General features: G+C 42.8%; 1 protein-coding gene across 1 annotated transcript in view; it reads left to right on the top strand.

Moving 5' to 3' along the window:
• Positions 1 to 588: 588 nt before the first annotated feature.
• The window catches only part of pcsk5a (proprotein convertase subtilisin/kexin type 5a), a 29,301-nt gene continuing 10,371 nt past the window's right edge, over positions 589 to 19,518 (top strand). Inside the window, exons 1-27 of the mRNA XM_069715683.1 lie at positions 589 to 920; positions 2,549 to 2,653; positions 3,390 to 3,548; positions 3,694 to 3,837; positions 4,217 to 4,293; positions 4,540 to 4,628; positions 4,742 to 4,914; positions 5,080 to 5,286; positions 7,306 to 7,406; positions 7,520 to 7,623; positions 7,935 to 8,055; positions 8,325 to 8,513; positions 10,299 to 10,435; positions 10,559 to 10,681; positions 10,907 to 11,009; positions 11,279 to 11,469; positions 11,708 to 11,792; positions 12,264 to 12,367; positions 12,523 to 12,661; positions 12,854 to 12,969; positions 13,369 to 13,471; positions 14,698 to 14,834; positions 15,526 to 15,726; positions 15,906 to 15,974; positions 16,135 to 16,177; positions 16,470 to 16,612; positions 18,526 to 18,726. Coding sequence (XP_069571784.1) covers positions 771 to 920; positions 2,549 to 2,653; positions 3,390 to 3,548; positions 3,694 to 3,837; positions 4,217 to 4,293; positions 4,540 to 4,628; positions 4,742 to 4,914; positions 5,080 to 5,286; positions 7,306 to 7,406; positions 7,520 to 7,623; positions 7,935 to 8,055; positions 8,325 to 8,513; positions 10,299 to 10,435; positions 10,559 to 10,681; positions 10,907 to 11,009; positions 11,279 to 11,469; positions 11,708 to 11,792; positions 12,264 to 12,367; positions 12,523 to 12,661; positions 12,854 to 12,969; positions 13,369 to 13,471; positions 14,698 to 14,834; positions 15,526 to 15,726; positions 15,906 to 15,974; positions 16,135 to 16,177; positions 16,470 to 16,612; positions 18,526 to 18,726 — 3,514 coding nt within the window. The 5' untranslated portion in view covers positions 589 to 770. The remainder of the gene's footprint in view (positions 921 to 2,548; positions 2,654 to 3,389; positions 3,549 to 3,693; positions 3,838 to 4,216; positions 4,294 to 4,539; positions 4,629 to 4,741; positions 4,915 to 5,079; positions 5,287 to 7,305; positions 7,407 to 7,519; positions 7,624 to 7,934; positions 8,056 to 8,324; positions 8,514 to 10,298; positions 10,436 to 10,558; positions 10,682 to 10,906; positions 11,010 to 11,278; positions 11,470 to 11,707; positions 11,793 to 12,263; positions 12,368 to 12,522; positions 12,662 to 12,853; positions 12,970 to 13,368; positions 13,472 to 14,697; positions 14,835 to 15,525; positions 15,727 to 15,905; positions 15,975 to 16,134; positions 16,178 to 16,469; positions 16,613 to 18,525; positions 18,727 to 19,518) is intronic.

Genomic DNA, 19,518 nt, shown 5'->3' on the forward strand with positions numbered 1-19,518 from the left:
AATTTATCCCACTGCAGAAAATACCGGCCCTTTGACTGATTTATATGACACTTTAAGATTGTAACTGTACAGCGTTAGTGTGTAAGCAGTATTTTACTGGGGTGCTTTATATACCGTTTGGTAAGGCTCCTTAGGCCCTTTCCAAAGGTCGCCAGATAGGTCATGATTACTGCAAAATGTTGGTTATTTTCTGTAATCTTTGCTTTTTGTGAAACACTGAAGCCATACTTTACTGAAACTATATGTGACGTTTAATGAAACTTTTGCTGGAATAAAAATGTATGGAAAGTCAAAGATTTGACATTTACCATACCTATGGTGTTGCCAATAGGCTTTTAGCTGATTACATTATGATCTAGGCCTACATGCACTTATAATTTTACAGGAGGAGGAAATACTAAACAACAACAAAAAAAGACAGTCTATAGACAGTCTATTTATTAGTTTATTAATTAAATTGTTTCATACTGACGAATCTGCGCCTTTTCGGCTGCGACCCACTGGTCTGATCCTTGTAAAGTAAAACGATCTCTGGCTCTCATGTTGAAGTAATTTGATAGGTGCTTGCTGCCATTGAAGGAGAGTTAAGTCTTCACAGCTCCAGCTGGCAAACATCCTTCCGTTTCTGCAGAGTTTCGGCTGCAACCTGCTTCTTTGAGTCCGTGGACTTCCCGCAATGAGAAGCACCTTCAGCAGAACCGGGTGCGGGGACGACGCCTGAACCAGCTGGGCTCCGTCTAATTACAGGAAGCCTCTTGATCCCAACAGTAATGGGGCGATTTTTGGTGCTGTGGATGGTAACCCTCCTTCAGTTTTGTCATGCAACGATTTACACCAACGACTGGGCGGTAAAAATAAGAGGAGACTTGGAGTCTGTGAACAGGATAGCAGAGAAACATGGATTTACTAACATGGGTCAGGTGAGTGTGCTGAAACACGAGAAGACGTCACAAGAACACATCAAGCATGTTGATCTCAGTTGTTGTCAAAGTTTGTATTACACTGTTATTTTCAGTCTGTTACTGTTTATGCAGGCCGGTAGGGACACACACCGTGTAGGCCTTCAGATTAACAGGTCGCATCCCTCGGATGGAAAATTATAACAAATGCAGACAAAATCCAATATTCGTTATGATGATATGTGTAAAATATTGTCTCTAATCTTTCACCATTGTGACTGATAGTTTTAATAAAAAATAAATAAATAAACAAGTGTCCCATGTATCCAATTACCAGACTTGCCCTCATGCAGTCATAAAGCAATATTGCAAAAAACCCTACTGGAGTGGAAGCATGAATTGTGTTTTATTAGAGATGTTCAGATGGGAATTACCTGTTATTGTGTCTGTAATTCACTGTCAGCCATCTGCAGGCAGAAACTTGAGTAATGTTTAATAATAATTGATGATTGTGATAAAACAATAACAACTTTAATTGTTAGAAGTAGGATTAATGATTAGGATAGTGCACAAAGAAGCTAAAAATATATATATATTTTAATCATATAGACTGGATTTCCCTATAGAGTTTTACTTTTGTCGCTTCCAGGAACTCTTTTAACAACCTCTACAAGCTTGCTGGGATGTTAGTCAGGTGTAAGGGATAGCAAGCTGCCAAATAACACACAATTAATTCTCACTTTTCGCCTTAATTTAATAATTCCATACTTGAGCGTATTTTATGGATTATCAGTGAAATTTGATAACTCTAAAGAACTAAGATCCTGTACTTGTCTAGCATTTTAATCAAAGTTGCACACAGTTTGTCTGCACTCGTCTACACAAAAGAAATACTGTATAAGCAGAATTAAACCGGATAAGACTTTCAATAGGCCCACAGAATGGTCAAATAAATGAAGAGAGCAAATAAATAAAACCGAGTTATGGAGCCTATGCCCATAAAACTCAACACGTACTCCGACGGGATAGGTGCTGTAATGAAAGTCTCAGGCATTCAGTCTGCTGCAGGTAATATAAACCAGGAAGACCTAAGGAAACTGAAAAGAAGACTATACAGCTTCTTTATAGTGCTGAGGTCAGAAATCAAACAGTAAATTACACAACACAACCACCAGGGGATATATTAAGGCTATAATTTATTAGTCAGAAAAAAGAAAGGTCAGCCTATGACACGTTTTTATAAAACATTAAATTATTCACTGCTCTGCTTCTTTTTGTACAAAAAAAAAAATCACCTTACATCATGACATTACAGACCTAAATACACACACATACACACACACACACACACACACACACACACACACACACACACACACACACACACACACACACACACACACACACACACACACACACACACACACACACACACACACACACACTAGTAGCGGTGTGGCTGAAGTCTTGTGGCTCAGGTTGCCCTCACCTGAAAGTCTATCACAGGTGTAAGGTAGCCGCCTTAATGAAAGATGCCAAAAGCGCTTTCATAATTTAACAGCTGTTTAGTGCAGAGACGCATCGCGACGAGCAACACGCCTCCACCTGGAAACAAATGCATTTAGACCATTTCATGTCTGTTTCACCAGATTGGAGAACTGAAGGGTTATTACAGTTTTTGGCACCACGAGACAGAGAATCGGTCCACTGTGTGCAACAAAGAAGTGACTGTTGGCGTCGCCAAGGAGACCAAGGTATAGTAATGGGATATGAGGAGAGCTGGAGGACTCTGCTGGATTATTAATCAGCAGCATGTCCACTCCCTACCTCCACATACACGTCAGCAAACACGTTAGTCTGCTGGAGCCTTCCCTCAGATCACAACCTGACACACACACACACACACACACACACACACACACACACACACACACACACACACACACACACACACACACACACACACACACACACATACACACTTACACACTTACACTTACAAAACCTAAAGACGTCAAGAGTGATTTAAGGACAACCAACTGCACACCACATTTAGACGATGGTTAGCTCTAGAACATAGTTGGATCACAGTTTTGTCGATGCTGCCGTCATTACTGTCAATAAAAAAGTTTTTTTTTTTTTTTTCTTGAACATGGTGCAGGATGTCAGTCGGACAATTTTTTTTTAGTAAATTCTTCTGAGCATTCGAAACTAAGCAAATATTATTCTTTTTATTCTCAAAATTTGACCCATTTCGCACAGTAATCTTTGAAAAGTCTAGAGGAGCCATATGATTATTTAATTTCATCCCATTCATGTGTGCAGGGCGCCAGCGGCAATCTCAGTCCTCATGCTCCCAATGTGCTCGTCTGGGAACTTTCTGAGAACTGAGAAACTTTCATTTGAATGAATGATGCGCCATCTTATAATCCGGTGTCCAGCTCTCTTCAATACATCAGTGGTACAAACAACCTGTGTGTTCCTTTGAAGGTGGAGTGGCTCCAACAGCAGGTGCTCCAGAGAAGATCGAAGAGGAGCTCCAGAGTCAATCACATCTCTTCCAAACACCTTTCTGCCGCCCGTCGTCCGTCCAGCGGCAGCCAGACACTTCACTTTAGCGACCCAGTGTGGAGCAGCCTGTGGTACATTGTGAGTCAGATTTAATTTTTTCCCTTTACTCAGCTCAAGTCTGAAACACAGACACACAAACCCAGACAGACAGAGCCTAAAATAGACCCTGATTTATTCTTTACTCCCAAAGGCTAAGTTGGATGTCCCACTATTTGCTCCACAGCGCTGCAGTGATGAGTCTAACAGCTGCCAGTCTTATATGAACATCGCGGGGGCCTGGAGGAGAGGGTATACTGGGAAGGGTGTGGTGGTGTCTGTCCTAGATGATGGCATTGAGAGAGAGCATCCGGATCTGAAGCCAAATTATGTAAGTGCCCTGGGATGGGACGCTCTTCTTGGGAGGGGGACATTAATCATAAGCAAATTGGCAGAGCTCTCGGTGTAAGAGCGCGGAGCTGAGACAGATATTGCAGGCAGAGCTTTTGGGCCAAAGGTTTGGAGGGGGGGGGGGGGGGGGGGGGGGGGGGGGGGGGGGGGGGGGGGGGGGGGGGGGGGGGGGGGGGGGGGGGGGGGGGGGGGGGGGGGGGGGGCCGGCTAAGAGTATTGGAATGGACATTAAACGTCTGATCCACTTAACTGTCGAGTGGACCGGTGAATAATGCTCTTTGTGATTTGTCTGATGAAACGGAGACAGATAGCCGCTGGCATCCTCTTACGTGCTGCTACTTACTATCCATCTGATCTAGGATCCTTTTGCCAGCTATGATGTGAATGGACAAGACCAAGATCCTTCTCCAAATTACTTCAACAATGCTGCTAACGAGTGAGTGCCTCTTATCTCAAGATTTCTCTTTGCACCTGCTTTGCAGCTTCCCCATAGTAATTCCAGTTTTAATTAATGCATGCCTCTCCTTTCTGTTTTTCAGTAATTACATGCACATATGGATATGCAAATTCCCCAGTCTGAATTCTGTCTTCTCACTGGTTTGATGTAACGGAAATAGCCTGTCTTCTCCTCATGCATATGCAGCTAACCTCGTGTTCTGATGTTCTCCTCCTTTCTCCGAAGCCATGGGACTCGGTGTGCGGGGATGGTTGCTGCGGCTGCAAATAACTCTCAGTGCACGGTTGGAGTGTCTTTCCACGCACGGATAGGCGGTAGGTCCATGTGACGGCATGAAGGCGGCGTGCTGAAGGACTTCTGGAGGCCGACGTTTTCTGTACAGCGCATTCACACATTACCGTTGCTCCTCTGCCCTCTTTCCCTGAAGGCATTCGTATGCTGGATGGAGATGTGACAGACATCGTGGAGGCCCAATCACTGAGCTTCAGGCCACAGTATATAGATATTTATTTAGCTGGCTGGGGGCCAGAAGATGACGGGGCCACCTTGGAGGGACCTCGGCCTCTGACTCATCTGGTTTTACGGAACGGCATTCAAACAGTGAGAGAGAGCGAGACAGAAAGAAAAAGGCTGTTTGTTTCTGTGTTTGTTTACATTTGTGTCCTACCTGAGGCTGTATATTTACTTCACAGATTTATCCTCTTCTCCTTATCAATATGTAAATATCATTAATAAATTAATGTGTGCTTCCCCAATTAATCTCAGGGCCGCCGTGGGCGGGGCTCTGTTTTTGTTTGGGCGTCGGGGAACGGAGGGCGAAGAGGTGACCACTGTTCCTGTGACGGCTACAGCAGCAGCATCTACACTGTCTCTGTCAGCGGCAGCACTCGGTGTGGAGGCCGGCCTGATTACCTGGAGCAGTGCTCCTCCACGCTGGCAGCAGCTTACAGTGGTGGGGAGACGGAGGACATGGTGAGTGGAGACTGTGAGAAACATCTCCAGCATGGCTGTAAAGTGCCAGAAGACACAGACCTTTATATGAGATGTGTCCGTATGAGTAACGGTTAATATTATACGCTTTCTCTAAATAAAGGTGTGTGTGTGTGATCCACAAAAAAGGCACTTGGCCTTCTGAATCATCAGCAACAACCACAGTCTTTGCCAGAATCAATCCATTAAGAGTGGTTTTTACCAAATGCTACAAAAATATTTATTTTCACTAGAGGCTAAAACAAGGTTGTAAAAACACTTGTTTATGTTTCTTGGCACAAATAACCACAAGTTTTTAAGCCTGAAAAATCAGGTTATCAACAAAAATAAACAGTATTTAACTGGTAAATTAATAATTCCAATTAATTTTTTATCATAACTTTGAGAATATTTTAGTGGGTGCAAAAATGTGAAATTTGTCTACACACAAGCATACAATTCAACATTAACACACAATATTTCCAGTTACAAGTGAATAATGAATTAATATTTCCTTTGTCTTAAATTAACTTCAAATACATAAAACTGAGAGTGCAAATTGACAGTCCTGAGGGTCAGAAACTATCACTGACCTGTTATTTCTGATAATAAAATTATTTTAACACAAAATTAGAAATATATTTAACATCATTTTTGATGGCGACATCTGTAACTTGGGTTGAACTCTTAAGCGCTGTTTTAAAGTCCGTAGTCGGATTTAACTTTCGCCGCCGTCTTGCCAGCTGCTTCAAGCCAGAAAATACACATTTAGGAAATGAGGCGTGGGCTGGGGGGAGCTGTGTTGGGGGAGAGCGAGCGACAACTTCTGCAGTTGAGTTTGATACTCCGAGACACCTGTCAATCAAGAAAATATGCCCTAGAAGTACCCTCTCTGAACTTTTCCTCCTGGTGGAACAATAACTTTGAAATTCAAAAGTCACAGGAGCGAGTAGCTGGTGAGAACCTGTCGCCTCCTGTGGGGAAAAAAGATCCTGTGTTTTACAGTACGCTTCAACAGACTGGATATTTTTGAAGCTTTTAGTTTCCGGCAATAAAAGCCGCTAGAACACGGACAGTATGGCTAAATAAAAGTTTTATGAAGTTTGAAGAAATGTACTTTTCTAGAAATACCTGATTACCCTCTTTTTACCCCTTCTGCTTGATTGATTAGAATTGATGTTTGTGTTTTTATAGCAACGCACCAGAGTTGATACATCGTTATCATACAGTAGGTAATGCAGTGCACTATTGGAAAACAATACCACTGAAAAGGCTGTATATCGACTCCATATACTGATTTATGTTGGCAGTGTTGGGAAGCAGCAGTCAGGTAGTGGCAAAAAAAAAAGAAAGAAAAAAAAGTCCAGTTTGAATTGAAATGCTGTCTGTCTGAGTGAATTTGTGGTTTTTGAGTCAGAGGGCAGAAAGAAGCAGACACTTCTCTCGTGTCATATAATTTGCAGGCGCCACGGGTAAACAGAATTGGGTGGCTCATTACAGTAAATTGGGTGAACACTGAGAGCTGCTCCCATGGCCTCAGGCTTATGTGTTCTCCACTTGTGCTTTCTTTTGTGAGAATCTCACCTGACAACATACCAACAGCAACATCACGTATCCCCAGCAGTGCTCAACTATTTCACTGTTACAAAACCCATGAACTTTTCTTTTCCTTTTTCGTCTCCCAGTTTGATAAACCGCTGATGGTTTATAAACTAATTTTGCCTAAAAAAGAAGCCTAGTGATTTTCTGCCGGATGACATGGTAATCGGTACGTCTACATAACAAGAGGAAGCAAAAATAAGAGCAGGAAAACCAGAAGCATTTTCAAAATAATATATTATTCTAAATTGTCAATTTATCTTATGAAGATAAGATCTTGATCACATTAATGTAAAAATACGTCAGTATTTTTGTTCAGTATTGACAAATTCCATAGCAAATTCCTCACAGAGAAAAAAACATTCTGTGTAATTGATAACTGTTAAATGTTGAAAAGCTGAAAAGATCTGGTGTCCTCTGCAGGTAACCTTGGGCCCACAGCAGAGCTGCCGCAGGGCTCCATCGGGTACTTCCCTCTCCGCCTCCATGGCTGCTGGTGTCATTGCTCTCACTTTGGAAGCCAAGTAAGCAGCGAAACTCTAAATCCATACACGTTAAAATCGATATGTATAATGAAGAGCTGAGAGTATGTTGTTTCCTTTTCTTTGACTTTTTTTTCTTTTTTTTTAATTTTCAGTCCTTTGCTAACCTGGAGGGATGTGCAGCACATTATTGTCCGAACATCAAAAGCTCGTCTTCTCACTGCTCCTGACTGGCATGTTAATGGAGCCGGGTACAAAGGTGCTCTGAATATCTAATTCTAAACATTATTTATTTCAATATTCTCAGTACATTACATGACGACTTCTGGAAATCGACTCAAAACTTATAATAAAGAGCAGGGGCAAAGATGAGTTAAGCTTGATAAGCATATTTTGGGTAATTTTCACAGCTCTTTTTAGGGAAACTATAAAGCAGTGAGCACACAAACTAATGAGATACTGTGAGCAGAAGAGCGATAAACGCCCACAAAGTCCCAGGAGTACGTGAAGTCTTTTATAAGCTGCGATGCCTTCTCTGCCCCAGCTAATGTGTCTGTGTGTGTCTGTTAGTGAGCCACCTCTACGGCTTCGGCCTGCTGGATGCTGAGAGCATGGTGAAGGAGGCCGAGCGTTGGAAACGAGTCCCCTCACAGCACGAGTGTGTGGAGGAGGCTGCCATCCAGCTGAGCAGGTATCACACCCGCCACACTGTGAGAGATCTTCGCTTTGAGTCAGGGCTTCCCTTGATTCCTCCGCTGTTATCGCACGTTATCTATTTCTGTCTCAGTCCTCACATGGATTTCTCTCGCATTGATTCCCACCCACTTTAATGGGTGTCATTTTCTTTACTGCTGCTGTTCCTTGTAACTCTCGACTCTGCTCCTTGTTTTCTGCCTCTTCCCTTATCTCTGCCGCTCGCTGTGTCTCTTTATTCTTTTTCCTCTCTGTGCCTCATGACAGAATTATTCATCCCGGCTCGGTGCTGACGTCTGTGTATGAGACTACAGGCTGCTCCGGCGAGGCCCCGCAGCACGTTGTTTATGTGGAGCATGTCGTCGTCCGTGTTACCATCACTCACAGTCGTCGCGGCGACCTTTCCATTACGCTCACATCACCTTCGGGCACCGCGTCACAGCTGCTCGCTAACAGGTAACTAGGAGCGATGCTCCATCCAAACTACGATAGTCCCCCTCCCACGTCTTCACCACATGATGGTTTCTGTGTACAATAATTGATGTGCATCATTTTTGTTTTTGGAGCGCAGCATCTACTCTGCAGAGCTGAAGGCTTCAGTGTGTCCAATTAGGGGGGAAAAGTAGATTTTGGCAAACACTACTGAAAAATCACAGGAGTGGTGCTCATATGGCGTTTCAAGGGAACAAGTGTCTGGGCAAGTTCCCGGCAAAATTAATTCCTGGCAATTTTCCATTCAGCGTCTCACTTTCGATAAACTCTGAAATTCCAAAAATACACAACAAATTAGACCCAAAGTGTCGATTGAAAGCACATTGGCTCAGATACAATTTGACATAAACAAAGGGTAACAATGACTATATTGTGTGAAAGCTTTTTCTCCTACCCACAGATAATTGACACGTGACCGTGACTGTAACCTATGGAGCATTATAGGTTCTTTTAGCTCACTGTTTCACTCTCATCAGCATCGTTTCTGGCATGAGTGGGAAGTTGTTTTCAGTGTAAAGGCTGTAAAAAAAAAAACCCTGCTGTTCTCAACCTTTGAGGCACTTAACAATAAACAGATACAGTTCGTGACTCGATGGTAACGACAGAGGAGCATTTAGCAGCAACAAAGAAGAGAAACAGAGTTATTTATTATTGGACTGATAATCGTCTGGTGGCCAGCCCGTTACTGTGTAACTCCTGGATGTGTTACAAGGTGATTAGGAACACCTGTACAATCCACTGCCATAAATATATGTATATATTGAAAAATGTTCCTAATATTTGGTCCATCCCACCAACATACATGAAAGGGACGAATTATTTGGTGTTCCTAAATAAAGTGCTCGGTGAGTATTAGCGCCTCAAGTGGCCAGAAAATTATTGCAGGTTTTACTATCGAGGTACTTTAGTTTCACAACAATTCATATAGAAAATCCATACAAATATAATCTACGCCTGATATTGTGTATTTTATTGAGTATTTTAACCTGTTAGTTAACTAATTTGATTGTTAGAAGTATCAGTAGTTGTAAATTGTCTTCACTTATATGGCATTTTATCACAGTGGTGGTCTCAAAGCGCTTTACATTGTTTGCTATTCATGCTGCCATAAAAGGTGCTTGCCTCCCATCGGAAACAACTTGAGGTTCAGTTTCTGGCCCAAGGACACTTCGGCATGTGGACGATCGAACCCACAACCTTATGATTAGTGGACAACCGGCTCCATCTGAGCCAGAGTTGTCCCACGTAGTAGAAGTAATTAGTTAGTTATTGTGTCATGTACGTACAGTTGTTTAAAAAAACAAGTACTTTTCATAGAATTTTTTTATTTTTTATTTTATATATATATATATATATATGCCTAAAGAAGTTAACATTTGTTTTAACCAAATATGTTGAAAAAAAACAACAGTTGTACTCACTTTTTTACATGACTATCAGCGCCCAGCCCACAAGGACTCACAAAACACCCTGTACCCGCATACTGTTGTGGTGCATTTGTCAAACATACACAAGAACAAAACTTCTTGCATTACAAACAAAGAAGCTTTGTCTCACATCCGAGACTCCACAAATAGAACGAGCCACACAAAAGGCTCCCTACCCGAAACACTGCTTGAGTTTCTTATAATTATTCATCCGGAAGAAGTTATTTTGCTAAATAATGTTGCCTTTAAATCAGCAATATAATGAGCTGTGGTTGTAATTACAGCAGTGGTATAATAGTGATTATGTAATGTTTTGGTTTAGGCCCCTCGACGACTCTACTGAGGGATTTCAGAACTGGGAATTCATGACGGCTCACTGCTGGGGGGAGCAGGCAGCCGGGGAGTGGACTTTGAAAATCCAGGATACTCCCTCTCAGAAGAGATACAGCGATGAACTCGGTCTGCTCTTTCCCTTTGTAACATCTCAATATTATTAAACATAAACTGAATCAGAAGCAGCTGAGATCCGGTGCGAGGCCTCGCGGGATGAGCCTCTCATCTTACTCTGTTTTTGTTTCACAGGGACGTTAAAGAAGTGGTCCCTGGTGATTTATGGCACCGCAGAGCAGCCGTACCCTCAGCATCGTGAGCGAGCTCGATCAGCTGAGAATCTGATGGATAGTGATCTCACTGAGGAATACAGCGGTGAGTCATATACTCTGCATCTTGGTGGTATTAAGCTTCTCCTTGTTCTCACTCGGACCTCTCAGACAGCAGCTTAATGCAGCTGTGACGCAGACTTGCAGTAGATGACTGCTGAGAACGTTTCTCACATACTGTAGATGTACAATTAAATCCGCAGTCCGAATAACTTCTCTTCTCGTTGTTGCCATGATGGGGCTGTGACTTTTCGAGCGTTTGCCCTTGCAGGACCTTGCGACCCAGAATGCAGTGACGATGGTTGTGAGGGGCCGAGCCCGCAGCAGTGTGTCACATGCTTGCACTTTTTTCTCAAGTTCAAGAACAACACAAGGTTAGCATGATTACACTGCGCAGAGTGCAGATAGTAGACCCAGAAAGCCGTGTACAGTTCATCCTGTTGCTGTGGAGCATATGGCTCATACGTACCTGCCCAGCTGTTCCTTTATCCACATGTTTATATATTTTACCAACTCATTTTTGACTTTTAAAGGCTTGTCTGTAAGGAATAAAATGTAAATGACCAGGATGTCACATTATGTTGTAATTGTTTACACCTGTTGTCCTCCTGTGTGCTTTGATCCGTGTCTCTCCTATATATAGATTGTGTGTGTCAGAGTGTCCCAGGGGTTTCTGGGGCGACCGCCGGCGTTGTAAGAAGTGCTACTCCTCCTGTGAGAGCTGCACCGGGAGTCGCAGCAACCAGTGCACTTCCTGTCAGCCTGGTCATCACCTGACCGAGGGGACCAATACCTGCACAGCCAGCTGCGAGGACAACTACTACCTCGACCACGGTTGGAGGCTTCTAATTTTCTGTGTTTTTTGTCACATTTTTTATAATTAAACTTAACAAGATGGAAGGAATGTCCTTAAGCGAACATGTAAGGATCTGCGTCTTACACAGGAGTACACAGCTGCACACGGGCCTGTAATGAATAGTCAGTTGGTGTAACTGGAGCTGAGAGGTGTGTGAGTAAGATGGATTAATGGCTCTGATGTGTAGTCCATGTGTATTGTTTGATTTCCCCACAGATGCGAATATGTGCAGAAAGTGCAGTGAAAACTGTTGGAAGTGCACCTCCTACAGCATCTGCACAGAATGCAAACCAGACACAAGGTGAAACAAATTCTCTGATGGTGCTTGAATTAAGTGCTCGGTAAACACTGCTCCGTCTCCTGCAGCCACCGAGAATACCGACTCTCCCTGTGCACGCGCGCGCGCACACACACACACACACACACACACACACACTCTCTGCAGTATCATAACAATTAGAAAGAGCTACTGTATTTTTAACTCTGTATTCAAAACTTTGTGCTGTCAGCTCAGACAGAAAAGTGTATCTTGATTTCCATTTTGCGATATGATTAGGAGAGAAGATGAAGCATCTCTGACAAATTCACCATATTGTTGAGTTAGAAGTTTCCGGAATGGAGCGCTCACTGACTCAGTTCACTGAGTGCCTGTGGTGGTGTGCTGTGGGTTGGAAAACCGAGCCTGCAGTCGGAAGGCAATGACTCATCTTTATGGTGTCACATGATTGACTGAGTGTGTCTCGGTGCCACATGCTTCCTCCGCCCTCTCCAGTCTGCAGGGGAATCGGTGCCAGCAGAGCTGCGCGGCCGGATTCTACCATGACACACAGGAAGGCGCGTGCAAGCCCTGTCACAAGGCGTGTGCTACCTGTGCAGGTGAGGCTGAGGTCAAAGGTCACGGCCGTGAGCTGTATGAAAACCTCTTTAAATGTCATTAAAATGCGTGACTTTACTCTGTTGTTGCTTGCAGTACTACTTCATATCCTCTGTCCACTTAAGAGCGTGTTTGTTTGTGCGTCGTGCGGCATCAGGTGCAGGCGTTGGGGCGTGCAACCGTTGCGCAGAAGGCTACTTGATGGAGGAGTGGAGGTGCGTGTCCGCCTGCAGCGCCGGCTTCTACGCCACAGAGCTGAACCCGGAGATAGATGATGGTCACAGGATATGTAGGAGGTGAGCTCACTGGTGTGGGTGGTTTGTTTATCTGGTGATGGCAGGCCTTAATCTGGAGGTTGGCTGCTGAGTGCGTTTGTTTTTGCGCTTGCGTCGTGCGCCTGTACATGCGGAGGGTGTGGGTAGTTGTTGTTGTTGTTGTTGTCTCTGTGTGTGTTTTTATGTGCTCAGTCTCTGCGCTCTTCTCCTCAGGTGTGACGCCAGCTGTCTCACCTGTATTGGACCGAGCCGGGGGAACTGCAGCAGCTGTTCCAGCGGTCACAGCCTGCAGGAGGGAGTGTGTGTTGTTAGCACAGTGTGCTCAGACGGTCAGTCAACCATCTTCTTCCTCTATTACACGTTGGCTCGCTGCTGCTTGATGAATAAAATGCAACTTTGAGACATTTAGTTTATTTACACAAAAATACAAGTATTTCCTTTTACAGAATTAATACCATGTATTCTCAACAGCTACTCGTGTTTGTTGAGAGTGTAAGATTAGACCTTTTGTATCTGTTTAGAGTGAGATGTGTATTATCATATCCTCATTCTGAGCCCTCTGAGTCAACCATAAGTCAGCTGTGTTTATTTGTATAAACGAATGTTGTGGAGCTGCTCGGTTTATGTGTCCCTTCCGTTCTTCGGTATCTGACATTAAGCCCACCTCTGTGCCTCAGATGATTATTCATTCCTGACTCACTGTGGCTCTCTCGCTGTTTGTCCATCAGGAGAGTACCAGGACAGCGATGGGAAGTGCCACGCGTGCGATGCAACGTGTTTGAAGTGCACAGGGCCGCAGAGCGAAGACTGCATCAGCTGTGCTTCTTCACGGTGAGTTGGACTTGACTTTTTAAGTTTCAGGGTCAGAGGGGAGATGAATGCATCCCACTGTTTCTCTGAGTAATAAATGGTATTTCACGACGGTGTCGGATACCAAATGGTCATATTTCACAGATGTATTGGTTTTGTTTCAATAAAGCCAGTCAGATGCTGATTCAATTCTAAATCAATTAATGAACAGACAGACTTTGTATCCAGCTGAAATGATTAGTCATTAAATTGATTTGTTAAATAAAAGAAAGATAACTAACAACTACTGTAATAAAATAAATGACCATTTCAGTAATTTTAGGTGAGATAGTAAGAAAAATAAAAGAGTCTCTGGTTTTAGCCTCTTAAATGTAAAGATCATCTGCCAAATGTAACAGAATTAAGTTAAATAAGCTGCAGATACTACATTGACTTTTTGAATTTTTGGACAATCAATAACAGAATTTTTAACTCATTCATTGAAAAAGGTAACTTACTCCATAGAGGATTAGGTTCCAGTCACTGATAAGTACTCTGCAAAAGATTACTGCACTAAAAGTAAACTTGGGATGCTTTCAAAAATGAGTCCATTAATAGTGTTTATTTATCAGTAAACTTCAAACAAAAATCAGTAAAGAGAAAATACCTCAATCATCACATGACCACCGTTTGTGTTAAGAACAGCAGTTCTCTGAGGTTCACTTGTGCACAGTTTTTTTTTTTAAGACAGGCCGGTTGTTCCAGGACTCTTTGAGACTGACTGAATCTACAGAGCTGTGCAAGTTCTCCGTGTCTTCTGTCTCGTCATTTAATCCCAGACTGAGTCCATGATGTTGAGATCAGGGCTCTATGGGCGCCACACCGGCTGTTGGCTGATGATAGTTCCTTGTAACTCTGACTGGATGTCTGATATCGATGTCATGCTGCAGAATGAATTTCAGACCAATCAGACTCTGATGGTATTGCATGGTGGATGAGAATCTAAATGTGTAGTGTCTGACATTTCCACAGTATTGAATATCAGACAGATTTAGCAGACAGATTGGTTGTTGGAAATTCAAATTTTGAATACTTAACATTAGTATTTAAAAACATCTAAATTCCCTTTCATTTTAACCAACTTTCCTCCTCTGCTTTGTCAACACACTCTTTGTGAATCCATGTGTTTCATGCTGGGACGTAGATGAGTTCAACTCATGAACACAGACATAAATCACATGTGTGGACTTGTTTTGATGTTGCTGCAGGGCTCTCGACGAGGGCCGCTGCGTGGTGGCTTGTTCCAGGGGCAGGTACCAGTCAGGCGGCCAGTGTCACCTGTGTGACCACACCTGTGCCACCTGTGTGGATGCCGTGCCCGCCAACTGCACCAGCTGTGACACCGGTGAGGACGAAACCAGCGGATCACGCTGCGTTGAGCATGTGTGTTCAACTTTAATCATGTGCACCTCCAGTATGTAAAAGGGAAGTGGGGTGTGGTATTTTTTGCCCTCTCTTTACTCTCACAGTGGTGAAACAGGTCAGAAATGTTCCTGTTAAAGAATATAAAAACCTAAAACTATGTATTCCTTTTACTTTTTTATTCAAGGGATTATTTGAGTGACTGTTTTACTTTTTTTAGAATAAGTAAAATGGCCTGGAGTTTTTGACACATTAATCACACAATGATTTAAACAAGGTTAGTGTTCTGTTTTTATTTTACTGCTTCTAAGTTTTTCACTTTTATCCTGACCTGTTGTCGGGGTCTGACCATACCAGTCTGTAACTGTGTCTGTCATTGGCTGTTTGGAGGTCATGTAAGAGGTTTTTAGAGCTGTGCAATGAGCTGCCGGCTGCATCGGAAAACGGTCCTCAAGAGAGCGGCGACAGTGAATCAATAATTATTTGTGGGTTCGTCACTATAAGTGACCCCTTTCACATTGCACGCAATTCATTTACTCGCATTTAAAAAAGTAAAACTTAAATTTTGCCCAATAAATTATTAACTATGTAGCCAAACGACAAGCTGAATGTTTTGTACATCTCAAAGCTCAGTGTCACATGTCTTTGCACCACGAATGTTGTTGTTCTTCCAGATAAGTTTGGCATGGAGCGTTACCTTTATAAAGGCCTGTGTGTGGACGCCTGTCCAGAGGCCTTCTACCACACCAAGGAGAAGAGCTGCGAGCCCTGCTCGGACCACTGCCGACTCTGCACCAACCCCAACCACTGCCTGAAGTGCAACTCCTCCTACTACGTCTCTGATGGAAGGTGTGCGAAGCTGGAGTGTGGAGAAGGTAAACAAGCGTTATTTATGAGATGGCCTTCTGTTATCTGTTGTGTTACAGCTTCAGAGATGACCTTGAAGAGCTTTGTTTCACACCCGTCCACCCTCAGCGCTCTCTCACCTCCTTTCTCCAGTTGTTTCTCTCGCTGTATCTCTCCTCCACACTCCATCTCTTGTCTGTTTTCTCAGGAGAGGTGGAGGATCCAGATTACGACGACTGCATGGCTTGTGAGGAGGGCTGCAGGAAGTGTGTCCTGTGTAAGTCACGACTCAGTAGCCCTAACAAAGTTTTCCCCAAATGAGCGCTGCCTACGGTAGAGCGAGCTCTCCTCCCAGTGTGTTGCCGACCACGTTCAAAGGTTTTTCCCGGTAGTTCCTGTTTATAAGGAGAGCTGAGTTTTTTGTCTGCTTTCAACAGATAACCCCAGGCATTGCCTGTCCTGCACTGAGGGCTTTTACAAGTAAGGCTGTGTGCCTCTCTGTCGCCAGGTGTTGATCTCGCCTCTCTGCACCCGCTCTGCGTTTCATTTCACTGCTATACGAATGAAAAGGCCTCTTTTTGCAGTGAGAGTAGAGTTGATCTTGTGTGTGTGTGTGTGTGTGTGTGTGTGTGTGTGTGTGTGTGTGTGTGTGTGTGTGTGTGTGTGTGTGTGTGTGTGTGTGTGTGTGTGTGTGTGTGTGTGTGTGTGTGTGTGTGTGTGTGTGTGTGTGTGTGTTATAACCACAGGTATCGACTGCTGCTTTTGTTATCAGTTTTCAGGATGGCTGCTACAAAAACTGCCCAGCTAAGACGTACAGCATGGAAGAGGAGATGACCTGCATTCCATGTGAAGACAACTGTGTGAGCTGTGATGAACACGAGTGCTACTGGTGCGAGACCGACCTCTTCTTATCAGGTAAAACTGCCCCACTGGTTGAGACGTTAAGTCATGAAGCAGTATTTACAGCAGTGGAAGTCTTGCATTAAAGGATCAAAAGTTATTGATGTGGACAAAGAGGCTCCTGTCATGTTTTATTATACTGCACATGATAAATTAACTTTTATTAGAATTGATGTCGTTTTTTTTTTCAACCTACTTTTTTTTTTTTTTTTTTTTTTTACATTTAAAAAGCAGAAATAATGTTCTGACTGTTGTGGCACACCTCCTCCAGCAGTCTCCTGTTAGTGCTGCTTTTATTTTTGCCACTCTGGTTGGAGGAAAAGAAATGTCATTTTCCATCTGTATTCTGCTCAGGTATTACTCTGACATTCTTGTATTTTTTCCATGTTTTATTCTGAATATGTCCTTCAAGCTAAGACTCCCATTTATTTTTAATTTGCATATTACTACTGCCTTTTGCCGCAGTGGAGACTAGCAGTATTTAGATGGACAATATTATTTTAAATACTTTAAATACTACTTTATGTTGGGTGATTAATGTATGGCAATACATAGTACTTTACAAGATGAGCATTTTATATTTCAAGTATTAATATATTAAACTGACTGTTAACTGTATCCAAGGACAGATTAACCCACAAGAAAACTGATTGACTAAAAACAAATTTATATAAGCATGAGTATGCACCATGTCAGCTTGATAGAAACAGTTCTGATAAATGTATTAAACCTGAATTTTGACACTGCATTTTTACTTGAATCCCTGAGGCCACTTTAGATGCTTATCCCTTCAATTTAAATTGTGCTGTCATGTCTACAAACAAAGGTCTGTGGCCCCAGTGCCCCAGCCCAGCCTTGACTGTATCTGCCAATTACATGCAGTGCAGGTAAAAATACTCTAATGTTGAGAAGAATTTTAAAGTGCTGTAACATAAAATGAAAAAAACCCCGAATGCAGCCGAACGGATAGATTATCTGTTTTTATTCACCATATTCTTTTTCTTTGTTAAAACCAAGCAGCGACCAACAGTCACGTCACCCGTTGATTTGTGAACTGCAGTTCTGAAGCCACGATTTTGGTATTTTGTCCTTCGCCATCTTGCTATTTTGAAGCCAGAACTGGCCATATTTAGATGAGCTGGAGAGGAGCGAGAATTTGACTCGACCTACAGCGGAAACCTGACTGCACCACAGGCCGGTCGGTCATAGAGACACACCCCCAAACATGCCGCTTTTTGTAGCCTAATATCTAATTAATAATGGGATTATTTCTAGATGGACTGCCAGAAAACTAATAAGTAGTGACTTTAGCTAATGACACCACAGTGACTTGTGAAAAACATTTATTGACTTCATATTTCATGAAACAAGTTGAATGGAGTCTATATACACAGAGGCTATCTGGAGCCAACCCCTTGTGGCCCTCGGTGGTATTGCACCTTAAGACACTTCCGTTCTGGCCTCACTTCTCCGAGACAGCAGCTATGTCCACTTTTATATACAGTCTATGGTTAAAACCCAGTGCCTGTCTTACCCACAATGCAACTCAACCGCTGACAGTTCACTCAGGTGTGTTGTGCTAATAGCAGCTAATGTAGCTATAAGTAAACATGCCGACAGAGCCACAGTGACCTGATAACCTTTCTTCTTTCTAACTGCACACCACAAGATTTGTTTTTTTTTTTAAGCTGGTTGTCTTCAGACCCAGCAGATGTATCAGACTTCACACCAAAGCATAAAAAGGCTTTATACATCTTTTTTTCATACATGCGGTAAAACTGAAAACAGACTTTGATGTGTAAAATCGGTGGAGTTCGCCTCTTAGGAAAGTACAACCTCCCAAAATGGTGAACTCGCCCAGCTGAAGTTGGTTACATACAAGATGGATCTCAGAAAACAGAGAATTTTCTCCTTTTCTTTTTCCTCAGAGGGGAGGTGTGTTTCAGAGTGTCCCGACAGTTTCTATGGCGATGAAGACACCAACGACTGTGAGGAGTGTCACTCAGACTGTGTGACTTGCAGCGGCCCGGAGGACGAAGACTGTCTGTCGTGTGAGGAGGGGAAGATGCTGGAAAACGGAGAGTGTGTGTCTGACCATGAGGCCTGTCCCATTAAGACCTTTCGCAGCGGTGAGACTAATACTTGTACTCCACTAATCCAACCGTCTGCCCATAATGAATCAGGGATTTGGGCACTTTCACAGGGCCAGAAAAGAAATGTTGGAGGGTAATTGGTCTGTGTGCCATCGTGCCTGAACCCTGTACCAACTTAAGCACTCAAAACAGAATGAATGTCGGCCAGATACGGACTTTGAAATAATTGATCGTATACGCTGAACATTTTGTTCCCTCCTCGAATTAGTTGGACAGTCCTTAAAACAACATATGGTAATTAGTGGGAGGCAAGACATCTTAATTATAGGAACTAAAATAACTCTGAGAAAAGTGCAGAGGTTAATACAAAGGTTGAAAGTGAACGCACAGAGGTAAAGTTATTCTTAAACTTTTCAGCAATGAGAAAACAGAATCTGAAACAGCACAAAATCGCAGGGTGCAGTTGGGATTTTGTGTAATTGACAGTTAATTCAGATTGTGAATGTAGAATTTAAGTATTAATCCAAGTTGGTTTTTTCTAATTGCTGTTGTTGGAAGAGATTTTGGTAAACACACTTTCTTACCCAGAGTTAAATAAGAAGATCAATCCCACTTTCACGCCTGAAACAAATACACTTATTTGCTTTCTTGCTGGTATTTAAATGAGAAGTTTATCTTAGGACACTAGTTCTCTACTGGTGTAACCTCAGGAACTCAATTTGTCTTTGTCATTAAGTCACAACCCAAATGAGTCATTCATTTATCATAAAACACAATGCCTTCATGCACTATTAAAAACATGAAATAAATTGAAAAAAGTGGAACAAA

The sequence above is a fragment of the Brachyistius frenatus genome, unplaced genomic scaffold, assembly GCF_029030835.1.
Source record: "Brachyistius frenatus isolate BFR_SWC_R1_liver_20210118 unplaced genomic scaffold, ASM2903083v1 Contig_146, whole genome shotgun sequence".
Classification (NCBI taxonomy): Eukaryota; Metazoa; Chordata; class Actinopteri; family Embiotocidae; genus Brachyistius; species Brachyistius frenatus.